Here is a 16,440-nt window from a genome sequence, read left to right as displayed (position 1 = left end):
CCGCAGTAGGCCCGGCCCGGCGCTGTCAGGGGCGGCCGGCTGCTCCCGGTGCCCCGCCCGCCGGCCCCGCGCGGGCAGCCGCTCCGAGGCCCCGGGGACCCGGGCCGTGGCACCCCGGAAAGCGGCCGCGGCGCCTCCCAGGGCCCCGACCCCTCAGGCCTCGCCCCGGCCCCGGCGGCTCGCGCCTGTCAGGACGTGTGGGCCTCCCCTTACCGACGGCCGGCCGGGCCCCCCGACAGGCAGGAAGGCAGAGGACTGGCCCACGGACGCCCCTGTGCCGCTCCCGCCCCAGGCTGCCGTCCAGAGCCCTGACTCCACCATCCCCGCTCACCTCCTTCCTCCTCCTCGTCCTCCGCTCCCCGAGCGACGCTCCCCTGCCACCGCCCCCCCGCCCCTCCCCCACTCGCCCCGCCCCTCCACACACTCTGGCTCCAGTCGCCCCGCCCCGGCCCTCTTAAGCGGGCCCGAACATTCGCTAGGGAGGAGGGATGGGCGGAGCCAGAGCAAATGCAGTTGCCCAATCAGAGCGAAACAGTAGTGCCAGCTTCCCTGTCCCCGCCCTTTTCCTTCCCTCCCGCGGCAGTGCGCGGTCTCCCGCCCACTGGGCGCCGCTGGCTAGCTCCGCCACAGAGAAAGCCTCCAGCCGGGTAGAGAAACAACTCCCAGTAGGAAGTTACGGTAGAAGCCCAGGCAGCCATAATTGATAATGGCAGGAGGCGTTTCCTGTCACCCGTTTGACGTAGACTTTTCCTGCATTCTGTTCCCCGTTACCCCAGGCAACAGCAGAGCCGTCTGGAAAGGGATGCACCTGTAAGTATACTTACGGAAGGTGTGCACAGACAGTCCACACTGGACGAGTTAATTCGCGCTCGGGAACTGCAGGCGTGGTTTTCAGGTTCTTTACTGAGCCGCCTGATCACTTACCTAGAACTACACTCTAGAGCTTCAAAACTCCCTCGCGCCGGAAGTTGCGCTTGGCACTTCCTAGTAGGGTCATGGCCAGGAGGTGGGAGTAGTCGCCCCAGCCTGCGCCCCAGGGGGTGCCTCGGCTCCTAGAGCTGAAGAGTGAGGTAAGCGTCCCTGACGCCCTACAGCGGGGCCGGCCAGGCCGGATGAGCTGCAGGGAGGGAGCTCGGAGAAGACTAGTCGCTAAGGCCCAGGGCCGCTTCCGCTAGCAGAGGGTTTCTTTTCCGGCTGGTGGGGCGGTGGCCAGCCTTCCCTCCGCCCCTCTGAGGTTCCCTGTAGGGCGAGGCTGCGGGATCCACCGCCCGGCCAGGCCAGAGGGCCCACAGACCCTAGGTCTGCACAGTGGGGCACGCGACACGCCTCCACGAGTTCCTATCAAGCACGGTACTTTCACTCCCTGCCCTTTAGAAACTCTAAATTTCGTGAACCAAAAGGAACCAGTTTCCACCCCTATCAAAGAAAAAGATGACTTCCCTGAACCAACCCACAAAAGCAAAACCTTGTCTTCCCTTTTGTCCTACCTCCCCTTTCTGGGCTCTTTGTAAGCTTTGACTAGAGTTCTGGGTTAGGGTATATTGTAGTAGTTAGTCCTGAGTGTCTACAATTGTGAATATCCTTTTAAAGAAGATTTTAAAATATCTAAAATGTTTTATGTGTCCCCAAGACATTGTCTCGTGTAGTTCCTTCTGTAGGTATTTTGAGTCAAGAAGTCAATCGTTCTGATAACTACAGATCGGATTCCTAAAGCTGCAAGAAAAAGATAACAATTTTCAGGTAAATTAAAATATGCTTATACCTAGCCAATCAAAAAAATTAAAATGCAAATCTACCTATGTTCCGCAAAAAATGAAATAATCTTATTTCTCCTGAGGTTATTGTATCTGCTTTCACCTTTTGTGATTTGTGCCCAGTATTCTGTTATCCTTGGAGATGTGTAGTAAAGTCTCTCCAACAGGAACTGATTTCTTCTCACCTTATACAGCACTTCTTACACGTCTTATAATACTCACTATTTCATGTATCAGCTGCTTCTGTGGTTTTCGCTACATGACAATGTTTACGCCTGGACAAAATAATTTGTGTGGGATTCACCTGCTCTGCACATAATAGTGCTTTCGTAAAAGGTTACATTATTAGCAATATCCTTCAGTAGCAGAAATTTGAGTATAGTCCCTGGTACTCAATCCTCCTTAGGTCTACCCTCAAAGGTCTACCCTCTGAAGTCTTTACAACATAATTCCCCTCCCAAGTGGTTTTTTTGTTTGTTTGGTTGGTTGGTTGGTTGGTTGGTTTTGGTTTTTTTGTGAAAATGTGCAGACTTTACAAAGCTTAAAAAGCTAGGTGTGATGCACTTAGGGGCTGAAGCAAGAGAATCTCAAGTTCAAAGCCACAGGGATACATAGTGAGATCCTATCTCAGAACAGGAGGCTGGAAGCTAAGACGTTGTGGAGTGTCCTACCCTTTTACCTATGTTTGATAGTTGCTAAGATTCTGCTATATATACATTTCTTCCCTCTTTATATTCCTACTTTAATACTATTTGGAAATAATTTATAGGTCTGCAGTTAGGCAGACCCTAACATGAATTTCCTAAGAATTTTGAAGTAAAGAAACTGCAAAATATAGTATTATCACAACCAAGAAAAGTAGCAATTTTATAACATAAAATAGAGAATATATAAATAAAACCCTATCAAAAGTTTTGTATTGTACATGGACCTTGCCACTTTAGAACTGTCCGGATCTTCTTTCCACTCTGTGATACTGACATTTTGAAGATGTCAACCCAGAGCTATTGTTGAAAAGGAATCCCTTTTCTTATTTCATGCAAACCAGAAGTTAGACTGGAGGCTTGATTAAGTTTAATTCATTTTTGTGCATAATTGTGTAACTGTTTTTCCAGTTGAGTTCTCAAATGCAGCTCCATACACCCTTGCCTTGTGTTGCTAGTAAAGTCCATTCCACCTGTCAGGCTGAGGGTTTGGCATTTCATTTGCCTGTGTGTATAGAGTATTTAATAGTGCCCTAGGCTGGCAATATAGACTGTCTCCCTTTAATAAATGTTGCTACTTTGCCTATGCTTTAAGCTGATGCAATGAAATCTACAGCAAAGTGTACTGATGTCAGCACAGTTTCTTGAGTTTCAAGTCCTGGCACCCTGCAGACTGCTGTTGAAAGATGTATAGCTCTGTAATTCAAATATGTGAATCTTGATGTTATCTCAGCAGATACCAAGGTAACTATTGTCCATCTGGCCACAATCCAATTTAGGCAATGGTCTTTGCTCCATGAAATTCTTCTACAAGATCTCATTGGTCCTGTCGTTTCTGTGATAGCTTTCTGGTAGTAAGGATTGCCCATTAAAAATTGCAAAAGTCAAGGTTAAACTTAACCCCTTAGTTCATTAGGAACATGCTCTGCCCAGTGGATAGAGAACCGTGGCATCTAGTTTATAATCACAAGAGAAACCTCCTGCCCCACACTCACTTCATCTTAAAGGTAAAAGGAATCTCTTAGGTTAGCATAGAATGCTGTTAGCCATCATACTGAAAGTTAAAATAACATGTCTCACAGGTTGCTTTCTTTGTATAGGAGGAAGTGTGTTCCTGTATGCTTGTGAAACAATTTTAACTTAATACCAAATTCAGGAAGGCTAAAACTAGGCTTTAGAGTCAGACCTGGATTTCAGGAATATGCTCATTCAGTAGCTAAGTGTCTATGTCTGTTTAAATTTGATCAAAATTCAAGTCTTCTGTAAACGACTTAGCTTGCCTCAGCATAGAGAATGTGGTCCGAGTTTGTTGCTTGCTGTTAACTTCTAAAGCAGAGTCTAGAATACTGAGCATTAAAATATGTAGAAAGTTAATGAGTGTGTGTGTGTGTGAGAGAGAGAGAGCTCCAAGTTCAATGTCAACACATAAAAAGATTGTAATTCAGTGATTCTGGAGGGCTTTAGGGGGAAAAAAGTGTACATTTTTAATGATGACTCGAGGTGTTTATGCAGAAATTCTGAGATTTGAGGACGGGCTTTGGAAAACAATGAAAACTATCAGAATAGTTCTCTTTCCTTATGCACTGTGGAAATAGCTAACCACTTATCTCAGCCACTAATTAACTTCACAAAGGCTATGGGTTAGTATTTTTAAGACTGTCACCTAGAACTGAATTTTGAAGCCGGTTATTAAAGAGCAGTATTTTACATGAGGTGAATATGAATGTAACAGTGGAATATGCTACGGCATCACCCAGATATCCCTGAACAAACTAGACACCACACATTTTATTAGCATGAGTCTGAGTTAATTAACTAAATTGAGCATGTTGCAACACAATTATACTAGCAGATGCCAGCTAGCAATGCAGAATACAATCTTCTATGTCTCCAACTGTCTGATATCTGATGTCAGTTGGCTTCTCCACATGAACGTTATCAGTCAGTACTCCGCTGGCATATGGGCAATTGCTTGAGTAAAACTGGGTGTTACTACTGTGTATCTGCTGGAAAACACATTTTTTTCTAAATTTTCCCCTTTTTCTTATTAGCTTACATTGAACAGTCAATAGAGGACTGGGGTTGTGGCTCAGCAGTGAATGCTTGGCTAGTGTACACAAGGCCCTAAATTTAATTCCTTGCACTGCCCTATTCCTCCAAAATCTATGCTTTTGAAAATTCATCTACCATTGAACTGTAACTTTTGAATTAAAACAAAATTTTTGTTATTATTCCAACAATCCTATGCCATGCCCACTTGAAACTATACCTAACCAAACTGAATTTACTTTAAAAGAGATGACACAATATTCACAAAAGAATGTACTTAAAAGCACTTACAACAAAAAGCCTTTATATTATAGAATTCTTTCTGGTGCTTCAGTCTTTAGGATTTAACTCTTAGTGACTAGTAGGCCAGATCCAGTGGTTTGCACCAGTAATACCAGCTACTGTTGAGGATGAAGCAGGAGACCCCTTGAGGCCGGGGGTCCCAGAGCAGCCTAAGCAACTGCATCCAGATCCTATCTCAAAAAAGGGTCAGTTAGTGTACAGCTGGTGCAGTTAGACAATTTAGTGTATATCGCAGTGGCTGTACATTTTACTGCAGATCAGTGTCACATATGTTGAACAGCTGAGCTGAGAAGGGAAGTGGAGCAATGGAACAGTAAGGACTGGGGAATGTAAGAGCACAGAGTTAGACAATACTGCCAGATAATCTGCAGGTTTTCAAAACTGGTTCAAATACTTTTTAAATGTCCAGCAGACCAGAAGAAAATGAAACTCGTTTGGGACTGTAGGGCTGTAGCTTTATGATGCCTATACTTCTTACATAAAAACACTAGGACTTTGTTAAAGACAATCAAAATACCTTATACTATTACTTCTTTTCGTAAGAATCAAGTAACTTGTCATCTCTACTAGAAATTCAAGATATATTTTTAATATACAACAATCTAGCGCCCTTGATTATAGTCTTCATAGGTTTCTACTCTTCACAGATCACTTAAAACCTCTGATGTGATTTCAACCTTGAGTTATATATACTATGGTGTACATTTGCTTTATCATACATTCAAAAACACTTAGGGATTTGGCAGTGCATACTGCTTTAAATAAGCTTATAAAAAGTGTTAAATCATGTTTAAACAGATCGTGCCATCTTATAGGACATCGTATCTATAAAGATTGTAAACTTTTGGACTTGGAAAATCCCTTAATGGCAGTGTAGAACAAGTCCATCATGACATGAAAATTTAACTTAGGATAGTAACCATACTGGATTTCCAGACATGTTTTCTCTCTACTCTTTATTTGATGCTTACAGTCTTGGATAGATAATAACCATGAGGAAATCAAGCTGCAGACTGGTTAAAAGATGTGTTCAGGGTCACACAGTTAAGTTAACCATCAGTGTAACTTCAGAGTCCCATTTTAAGTATATACTGAACAGAGCAAAAACAACTAGCTAATCAGCCCAAGGTACAAATCTGTGTTCCATTTTACAGTAGCTTACTAGAAGAAAAAATTTCAGCTCAATCTCATTTTACCCCAATCATATATTAGCTTTTGTTGTCATAACTTTATTTAAAACGTGTGGACTCCTAAACTACTGTGAAGCATTCCATCACAGACTTAAGAGGTGTGGTTTAGAATATGCTGATGGGTATCTTTAATATGGGGACAGGAGGGATGGAGAAGACCAGGTAACAAGTTAGCAGTACTGGGCACAGAATAACGAGAAAAGACATTTACCTGGGAGTAACAAACACTCCTGTGAGCTAGAACAATTTTAAAAACAGATCCAAGCCCTGTCCTGGGTCTTAACTGTCATGTTTCTGACCCATATGCATGGGACTGGAGTTAGGTTTTAGGGACAGTCCCCTTCCTATCTACCACTTTTAACCACGGTTTGCATTTTCAAAATAGCTAGACAAAAGTATGAACTAAAGATTATAGCCCTGTTTACCTGTTTAACATATTACATATCTGCTTAAAATGTGACCACTCCCATGGCACGTTCTTTGAAAACATAACACTAAGGGCTGAGGCTCCACCGTAGAGCACTTGCTTAGCATAACAAGACCCTGGTCACCAGCCCTGAAAAATATATCTGTAAATAAAACCCATGGCCAAAAATCAGCTTGCCATCCTGTGCTGTTTCCAGGGTGGTATCAGTTATGACAACTAGAATTCTCCACTTACAAGTTAAGAAAGAACACTCTGTGCTGCATAGATCATCTGTGACAGTTGTTAATGAGATGTTTAAAAAGGTATTCTTTAGTTTGTACTGCACCATTCCTTTTTAAACTTCCTTCTGATTCATTTTTCACCTACTTTTTAACAGCATCAGAGCTGCCCATCCCAATCGATTGGGCAGAGTGCATTACTTTGGCCTTCACTGGTTCCTACTCATTGTAAGTGCTTCTTCTCTTGTCTCTCTAACGGATGGAATGTTTGTGTTTTCCTGGAGGGTCTCCAAGCTGTTTGCCCAGGTGTAACATAGAGAGCTGAAAAGAGGACCAGGCAACAGTGTGGTGGATCAGAGTCCAAGTCCTTTCTCTTCACTTAACAACTGTGTAATCTTAGACATGGTTCCTTTTTTCTAGTCTTGTACATTTTGCAATATATATATTTTTAGGGGATTAATGGGAGATGAGTAATTCCAGTTTTATCTTTTGGCTATACCCAAAGTAATTCAATTCTAAAATTGCATTTTGAGATATTTACACATACACACGCACACAGTTCAAATGTCTTAGGTAATACATACAGCTTTCCACTAAACACTGCTATTTTTAAAGCTGACAGAGATCGATGGGTTGATTGATCTGGGAGGGGGTGTTTTTCTAAGACTGTTTCTCTGTGTTGCTGGCAGGCCTGAAACTTACTCTATAGACCTGGTTGGCTTCAACTCAGAGACCCGCCTGCCTCTGCCTCCCGAGTGCTGGGTTGAAGGCTTGCTCTCCCCAGCCCAGATAGATACATTTAAACTAGTCTGCACTGAAGATTATCACTAGGAGAGTATGGCTCTAGGTAGAATGGCCGGAGTCTATAGACATAGCACTGTGAAGAGGACTGACCTCAGAAGCCATGTAGGCTCTGGTCTGGTTGATAGTGGATGCAAAAACGGATGAATAATTCTGAGTTGTTCCCCCGTACTGGTTGGTATGTTTTTATCCATTAAATATTAATAAGCCCCATAACTGTAACTTTTTTCCTGAGAATTTAGTTGTGTGGCATCATTATAGTGGTACAGTACAGTAAGAACTGCTTATATTCACTGAGCTCTTATGTGCTAGAAATTGATGTAATATGAATTCTTTATTCAGTGCCATGCATTGCTATGGCGTATGTGCACCTACACACATACAAAATAAGCAAAATGCTTTAAAAGAAAATAAGATGCTTCTCTTAACTGCTTGTCCTTCAGCACTGATCCCACCACCCACCATTTCCACACTCTTGAGAAATTCAGTGCGCCTCTGTCATTCATTCTGGTACCTCAGTCAGTTTTCTTCCAACTGGACTTACCTACTTAATGAGCCTAAACCTCAACTGTGATGTCTTAAGTCAGTATTCTACTGCTGTGAAGATACACCATGACCAAAGCAACTCTTATAAAGAAAGCACATCATTGAGGACTTCATTAGTTTCAGAGTTTAGTCCATTCTAATCATGGTGGAAAGCATGGCAGCATACAGACAGAAATGGTGCTGAAGTAGCGGAAAGCTACATCGGTATCTGCTGGCCAAGAGATTCTGGTCCTGACATGGGCTTTTAAAACATCAAAGCCCACCCCATAGTGACACACTTCCTCCAAAAAGGCCACATCTCCTAAGCCCTACAAATAGTGCCACTCCCTGGTGACCAAGTATTCAAATCTATGACACTGTGAGGCCAATCTCATTCAAACCACTACACATGGTCTTTGCTATTCCTTCCAATGTTTAATACCTGCAAAATCCAATTATTTTAGCATTTTCATCCATCTTTGATCATTTTCTTATCACCCAAAGGGAGCACTTTATAAAATGGTAAAATATATGACTCTCACTAAGGCAAGACAATAAGCCATCTTGGATTGATCTTTTATTAGTTATTCAGAAAAAATGTGATTTTAAATTAGCTTTATTTGTAAGTAATGGTGTTGTGTCTTATCACACATGCATCTAATATGTTACAGTAGATGCTGTACCATATAAGCATTGAAACAAGTCCAAGTTCAAATAAGTTTGGAAAATAATACATTTTCAATTCTCCTGTTGCAGATTCATTACATACTTTGTTATATTGAAGTTTTAAGAAAGTCTTGATGTTAAAAAGGAAAATCTAACTTTTTTTCTTCCCATGCTATCTCAGATTTTATTCTCTCAGATAGTCTATTAATATGTCTAAAGACAGCATAATGTGATTTATTGTACAACTCAGAAGTACGTATGCCAGAGTCCTCATATGCTTCAAGACACCTAAAGACAATCAGGGCAGAATGGAGGCAGCAAGGCTAAGAATAATGAACGTGCAGACATGAACTTCTGTGCTCAGTCTCTGATGCTGGATTCCCCTCCCTTCACAATCACCTCACCAAAAAAAAGGGGGGCATTTTCTACTCAATGTAGAATTTTACTATGATTAAATGTTTCAAGGAGCAAAAGTCTCTTAGGTGGCAGAGACAGTAAGTAGTAAAGCTCTTAATGAGACTGAGGACGTGGGATTGTTAGAGGAGGCCGAGCTTTTACCAGACTGCTGAGTGCGATGTCCAGAACTACTGAAGGACAGACATAAACCTGCACTAGCAATGCAGCTCAATGGTAGAAGAAACCTTGCCTAGCATGCATAATGGTGAAAGCTTAATTTACTAGTTAGTTGTTCATTAAAACTACTTATTAATGGGACTGGAGAAATGACTCAGCGGCTAAGAGCACTGGTTGCTCATCCAGAAGAACCTGGGTTCAACTCCCAGCACCCACATGGTAGGTCACCAACTATCTGCAATTCCAATTCCAAGCAATCTGGCAACTTCACATACACGCAAGGAAAGCACCAATACACATAAAAGAAAAATCTTTTTTAAAAACTACTTATTCATGATAGATCACTATGACTTTTAAATATATAATGTTCAAAACCTGAACAAAAAAATGTTTCTATTCTAATCTTAGAACTTACGCATGTATAAATGAAAAACCAGACTCTGGAAATCCAAATAAATTCTCAGCCATGCATACATGAACTTACTGAGAAAGGTCTCCTTAGTAACAGATGCATAGTGTATATTTTAAAGCTAAATTTATAGATTTTTGTAGTGAGATAATATGATAGTATGATCAAATATCAAGCACGAAAATGTTAGATTAAAATTGTGACAGAAGTAAAGAGAGGTCTAGGTATCAATATAAAATTTCTAAGAAAGAACTTCATTTTTATTAAAAAATGTTAGCTACCAAATTGCTGTGTTCACACTGACTATTTTAAAAACTCATGTTAAAGTGTGTGGAAATCATCCCCTTTGTAACTAATAAAAATGAAAAATGTGTTTGAATTTAAAAATGTATAAAGTGATGAATCTAGCTTCTCCAAAATACTAAGACTCCAGGTAAGAGTTTAAAGACAGCATACATTCATAGAGTTAGGAAGAACACTTCAGTGATCTTCTCTTTCTACTCAAGGACTTCTAACTTGTACACAACACTCTAAAAATAGTAAGATATATTATGACAAAGGTTGTGTCTTCTTTTGAGTTCTTTTACATTCATTGTAGACAATCCAGTACTATGGTAGTTTACATACCATCTCAGGATTTTGAACTGTACTACCCAGTCAGAACTACATTCTCTGAAGTAGATTAGAAACTTTAAAAAAAATCACCCTAAGAACTTCAAACAGTGATCTAGTGACATTGCATTTAGTTGAGTATTAAAAATTTGGGTTGCAGTACAGTGAGTTTATTTCTGCTTTTTAATACTCCTTTCTTACTAATCCATCACAATCTGGATAATTGTTTTTCATCTAAGATAATATTCTAGTCAGTACACAGCCCATACTTTAACTCTTGGCCAACTGGTGAATCAGCGGGCTCAGTATTGCTGAACGATTTCCAGCCAGTGTCATGTTTAATGCAGTGCTGAATGGGCATCCCTATCTCAGGCATTATACTGTAGGTTTATTGAATAGGATGTTTGGTTTTAGTAGATACAGCAAAGTAGCTCCACTGAAAAAGTTGAAACAGGCTGCTCATTTCCCTAAACCGTCTCACTATAGAAATTAACAGGCTCTTGACTTGTCTACAATACCAAGACATCGCACATATACCCACAAACTAAAGGCTTTGCTTAAGGGCCATCCTAATGGGACCATCATGATTTTCTTACAGCTGAATTACCCTCTTCCAGCATTTCTCAGTTTAAACTTTTATCTGCAGTACTTAACTACCTTCTGTTGTTCTCTTCCCTTACCCCGGCTGTAGAGTACAAATGGCAACAGATTTTTATTTGTTCGCTGATGGGACATTTGTCTGGCACATGGTAGACCCTCACTTACTGAATGGTCATGGCAGTGTTTCAATACTCATTTTAGTAATAGTTGTTCGTGATGTTTCTCTTTTGATCCGTCTGCCTCTGGTTTAGTACATACCTCACCTACGCTGATAATATATTTAAAAGTAGCCACAACTCCTTAGAAACACTATACCCTAAAAACACTTTTGTTTGGCTACTAGCAGACTTCTAGGAGAAACAAATGAATGCCCCTTCCTATTCTAGACTCCCAGGGCGGTTAATTATGAAAAGTGTGGATCCTGGCCAGGGCTGGCAATCGGATCTCCACCTTGCTTATTTTAGCCCTTCCCTTCCTGTTTCTCTCCTGTCACGGCCTAAGGGACCTAGAACAAGAATCAGTCCTACTAAAGTAGAACCTACCTAAGCAAATGAGGGCTTACCCACTGATCTTACCCACACCAGACCCAACACATCTTCTCCCAGTCCTTTAGCCCCATGCCCTTTCCACTTACTCTACTTGTTCAAACAGAGAAATGAACATCAAGTTTCACTGTTTTCCTTGGGCTGTATTTCAGATGTGTAAGAGGTACAAACTAAAGGAAAACAACGGGTAGTGATTTAATTGTACAAAGCTAGAGTTGCTCATTCTATAAACAGCTACAACATAACCTATTATGATAGGTAGCATTTTGGTGATAAGTATGAAAATAGTTACTATGCTTTACTTTTCTCAAAATCAGTAATATCCATGCTTTTCAGTGGCATGGAAGATCTGTACCTGATGCAGGCACGGTATTTTTTTTTACCGAGACACAGTTTTTCTGTTGTAGCTCTGACTGTTCTGGTACTTACTCTAAAGACCAAGCTGGCCTCAAACTCAGAGTTCCACCTGCCTCTACTTCCCAAGTGCTGGAATTAAAGGAGTGTACCTCCTGCCAATGCCCAGCTCAGGCACAGTGTTTACATTGTAATATTTTTAACAGAAAATATTTGGTGGTTATATTTAGTTTAATTGGTGCTATGCAATCCTATCAGCCTTCAACCCAACCTCGAAGAAAAAAGCTGCAGTTATTAGGTACTAGGTGTAAATAGCAAGGAAGAACTGTCATAGGAGCTCTGCGTCCTAAAGAAATTGCAGAGTAGACTTACCTCATACTCAATTTATGAGGAGTTGCTTTCCTGCCCTATTCCTTACATCATCTTCTCTCCCTTACAGAGCAGAGAGAACAGGAATAAAGTCTGAAAATAAGCTCCCCAAAGCAGATAGAGGTTTCTTGAGAACCTCGACATTCCAGAGTAATTTGAGAAGATAACCAACTTGAAAGATACAAAGTATCCTTTTATTAGGAATGTCAAAGCAGTGGAACAAGAATGACAAAAAACAGAAGCAGCTTCACTTGGCTGTAATTAATTTGCAGTGGGTGGGAAAGGCAGGCACCAAGCCAGCATCACCACTTTATAAATAATAAGTCTTGGTGGTAACGTTGTGAAAGACGGTAGTAAGGTTGCATCAGTGTGGTCAAACGTCACTAAATGGGTGGCATTGTCTGGAAAAGTATATTTAGGAAGACATCATTCTACAATTTGATCCACAATACTTAGAGCATACAGCATAGCAGTAATCTGGGATAGAACACGTGGAGCAAGGGTTACTTTATACAAATAGCATGTGCTTAGATAGCCCTAACAATACTAATATGAGAGGATAGCCTGTTCTTTTATCATCTAGGATCTCAGTAGGACCACTACTTTTATATCTATATTCTGTAGCTTTTTGGCCCACTATGCTGCTTCTGTACAGATTATAGCTGTGCATCCAGGAATTGAGCATTATATTTCCTGCTATATAGCAAAGGAATTGAAAAGTAGAAATAAGCTGTTTAAGAAAAAGACTGTTGGGACTGGAGAGATGTCTCAGTGGCTAAGAGCAGGAATTGCTCTTCTCAACACCCACATGGCAGGCAGCTCACCTCGCTCTAGCTCTAGCTCCAGAGGGCCCAACACCCTCACACAGACATGACATGCAGACAAAACACCTATGACCAGAAGATAAATATTTCAAAATATATTCCTGAAAAACAATGTTAGGAATTGCTTGCCAGCTACCTCCGTTTCTACCTCCCTTTTCAGATGGTAATTATGTTGGTAGTGTTTCTCCTCAAGAAAAGCAACCAGTGAACTAACATGACTTAGATATAAAATGTCTTTTCTCAACTAATTAAAAGACAAAAATTTTTTTTTTTCCTAGGACGGGAAGTGGCAATGCTTGATATCCTAGTTACTCACTACTCAGTAACAATTGACAAGATCTATATACACCTAAGATGTCTTGCCCTGATTTTCAGGAAAGAGGATCACAGAAAGCTAATGAGAAATTCATGCATATAATGTAGTTCACTTTCTATAGGAATTGTGGTTTCAGTTATGGTCTCTAATAGTATTCTTTGAGAAGTTTAATGTTGTAATTGATTCTCATTGAAGGAGCAAAAGCACTGGATCCAGCTGTTTACAGATGGCGGAAGTGAAGTCGATGTTCCGAGAAGTCCTTCCAAAACAAGGTATATCTCACAAGTATTTGGGTCCTAGGCTACTGGAGATTTACAAGGGGATGGACAGTATGACATAGCTAATACCTGCAGCTGTACTATGCTGGTGTTTGCCTCAGGTATTGTACTCTTCTCCCACACTATTCATGAGGAAGCTGTAAAACATTCTAACTTTTCTCAATAAAGGCTATCTAAAATTAAGTGCTGTTTCTTTTTAGAAACCCTATACTCAATGCAGGGTACAATGTGAAATTGTCAAGTGGAATTAATTCAAAGGAAGATTAACAGTTGGGGAAAGTAACCTAAGTCAAACTTAAGTTGAGCATTCATGTTAAACAGTGCACCTTGCTGTATTTTTATGTTGTATATATTATACATCCAATTAAACATTTGGCCCAAACAGCTACATCATATGGTAACAGAAGAGTATAGTGTCCAAGTCCAGCTCCTATTGCCTGGCCCTGGGGTGTAGAGAATGTGGCTCATGGACTACTGCTTTGTCAGTCCAGGAGCAGACACTTCTTCACTGACAGTAAGATTTTAGACTTACATTCTAGTTGCAAATCTAAATCACTGGGTATCTTCCTCAAATTAATTCATTTCTTATTTCTTATTAATAGGGCAGTTGTCTGTGGAAGATGTAACCACGATGGTGCTGTGTAAACCCAAGCTTTTACCCTTAAAATCTCTGACTCTGGAAAAACTGGAGAAAATGCAGCAAGCAGCACAGGATACAGTCCGCCAACATGAAATGGCAGAAAAAGGCAACCGGCAAATAACCCACTAACCACTACCACTTTAAAGGACGCCCCATTTTAATCCCTAACTGTTCAGTAACTAGAAACTATTCTGCATCTGTAGGCTAGAAATACTTAAACTGGACATTCAAATTTTTTAAACACAAAATTTGGGTGTTTTAAACATTGGTTTGTTTTAAAAGGAAATCTTTGAACCAAGTTTTATGGAATTTTGAAAGTTTTTTTTTTTGTTTGTTTGTTTTTTTTTTTTTTTTGGTTTTTTCGAGACAGGGTTTCTCTGTGTAGTTCTGGCTGTCCTGGAACTCACTCTGTAGACCAGGCTGGCCTCGAACTCAGAAATCCACCTGTCTCTGCCTCCCAAGTGCTGGGATTAAAGGCGTGCGCCACCACCGCCCGGCGCATAAGTTTCTCACCTTATTCACCATACTATTGTTATAAATGTAAAAACTTAAATGCATCCTTTACGGATGAAGGATTTCTTTGTTTATTAGAAACCAGAGTCTGAAAATACACTCTAATGTGAATATATTGTTGGGCTTGTACATTACCCAAAAATAAACCAATTGTGTGCCACATCGTGTTTACTGCTATGTAACCTGACCAATGACAGCAGTAACAACTAATTGGTCTATTATAAACTAAAAGCTCATGGAACTAAGCTCTCAACTACACTTATTTTAAGAAATACAGAATTACATAACTGCTACTCAAGTACCAAAAAAAAAAAAAAAACCAACCTGAAAATGCTTTTTATAGCAAAAAACTCAAGTAATATGAGCCTAAAACAGCCATCAAGTTTGAACACCAGAGGGTTTTCTTTCTAAATGATGGTACCTAACCCTGTAACCAAGGAACTATTTTGAAAATTATAAATGGAATGATTTTGCTGCAGTCACCAGATAACTCAGTTACCACAGATCTTGAAACCTTGCTAAGTTAATGAGGCTTTATAAGAGGCTAGTAATGTGATCCCTGTAAGGTAACTTATTTATTGGTAGTTATATATTGGTTATTTAGATAAATGTAAAGCTTTAAGTACTTAAGAGAATTTTTTAAACATGTTAACAGAATATAAAAGTAAGATCTGTCTATATATCAGACAAATCTCACTCATTAAACTTCAGTTATACTAATAAACAAGATTAAAGTGTATGTGTATGTCCCTAGTATAACCTTAAAAGGCCTTTAACTATTTAAAAATTTTGATTTTTATGTCTGTGTGTATGCCACTTGTGTGCAGGTGCCCGTGGAAGCACAAGAAGACATCTGATCCCCTAGACCTTTATTCTCAGCACTCAAGATACCAAAACAGAAAGACTACCATGAGTTTGAGGACAGCCTGCACTACTTAAAAAGTTATCAGGCCAGCCAGAGCTATAGAGAGAGGTTCTGTCTCAAGAAACACTGAAACATTTTTGTTTGTTTTGCATTGTTGGGATTGAACACAAGGCCTAGTAAGGTTTAGACAGGAAACTTAAAAGAACTTTGAAAAGACAAAATAAATGTACTCCCACTAAAGAATCAACAGTGTTTCACATGTTTTATTTTGTTGTACATTCTTGTAGAACCAGGTTCGTTTTTCCAGTTTTGTAGAAAAATAGATGTTCCAGCCACCATTTACTTAACTGTCTAAGATTCAAGACCAATCAATATATTCCCTGGAAAGATGAAAACGTCTCATGACTAACTCGTTTTTTTTTTTTTTTTAATTCTTTAAAAAAAAAATCTGTGTCTGTGTGTGTGTGTGTACATGTATGTATGTGTGTGTGTGTGTACACGCGTGTTTTTACTCTCAAAGCACAGCATTTCCACAGCAGCAGCCAACACGGGGTTTAGTAGCTTCACTTCACCCCTAACTAAAGCTTTGTATAAACCAGTGATTTTACTACAAAAAACACTGTCCTTGAAAGAAAGGAGTGGCAGTCATACATGAATGCAAAACTTGGAATGATTAGGTCATAAACATGGCACTTAGAAAAGTAGCTTATCAGAACATCCCACACTTAGGTGGTTACTCTTCTTTCCCTCCTTTAATTTCCCCTCAAAGGAAAAAAAAAAAATACTTCCTTCAAAAATTCCCATTAAATGTAAGTTTATAAAATTTTAGAAATGCCTTGTACCCAAAACAAATTCTTTAAGAAAGAAAGAAAGAAAGAAAGAAAGAAAGAAAGAAAGAAAGAAAG

At 40.1% G+C, this 16,440-nt stretch overlaps 3 protein-coding genes across 6 annotated transcripts in view; 1 reads left to right on the top strand and 2 right to left on the bottom strand.

The window, feature by feature from the left end:
- Window positions 1-1,069, bottom strand: part of Shoc2 (SHOC2 leucine rich repeat scaffold protein) — a 78,335-nt gene extending 77,266 nt beyond the window's left edge. The window contains exon 1 of one of the 3 annotated variants that reach the window (XM_028773761.1): window positions 925-1,069. The gene's annotated coding sequence lies outside the window, so the exon portion shown is untranslated. The other 2 variants (XM_028773754.1, XM_028773768.1) reach the window with 2 other exon arrangements.
- Window positions 788-14,357, top strand: Bbip1 (BBSome interacting protein 1). The gene is made up of 3 exons (XM_028773801.1): window positions 788-810; window positions 13,435-13,511; window positions 14,120-14,357. The coding sequence occupies exons 1-3, from the start codon at window positions 803-805 to the stop codon at window positions 14,284-14,286; spliced, it is 252 nt and encodes an 83-aa protein (XP_028629634.1). The 5' UTR covers window positions 788-802; the 3' UTR covers window positions 14,287-14,357.
- A 1,414-nt stretch (window positions 14,358-15,771) lies between these two features.
- Pdcd4 (programmed cell death 4) overlaps window positions 15,772-16,440 on the bottom strand; it is a 25,924-nt gene continuing 25,255 nt past the window's right edge. For both annotated transcript variants that reach the window (XR_003712231.1, XR_003712232.1), the window contains exon 13: window positions 15,772-15,915. The gene's annotated coding sequence lies outside the window, so the exon portion shown is untranslated. The remainder of the gene's footprint in view (window positions 15,916-16,440) is intronic.

Source organism: Grammomys surdaster, unplaced genomic scaffold (assembly GCF_004785775.1).
Source record: "Grammomys surdaster isolate TR1022 unplaced genomic scaffold, NIH_TR_1.0 66, whole genome shotgun sequence".
NCBI lineage: Eukaryota > Metazoa > Chordata > Mammalia > Rodentia > Muridae > Grammomys > Grammomys surdaster.
The sequence above is the reverse complement of the archived record's forward strand: the minus strand, read 5'-3'. Positions and strand labels throughout refer to the sequence as shown.

Bases quoted from the DNA above. Each gene is read 5' to 3' on its own strand.
- Bbip1 (XM_028773801.1), top strand. The intron at 13,512-14,119 runs GTATATCTCACA...TCTTATTAATAG, and splicing joins AGAAGTCCTTCCAAAACAAG to GGCAGTTGTCTGTGGAAGAT.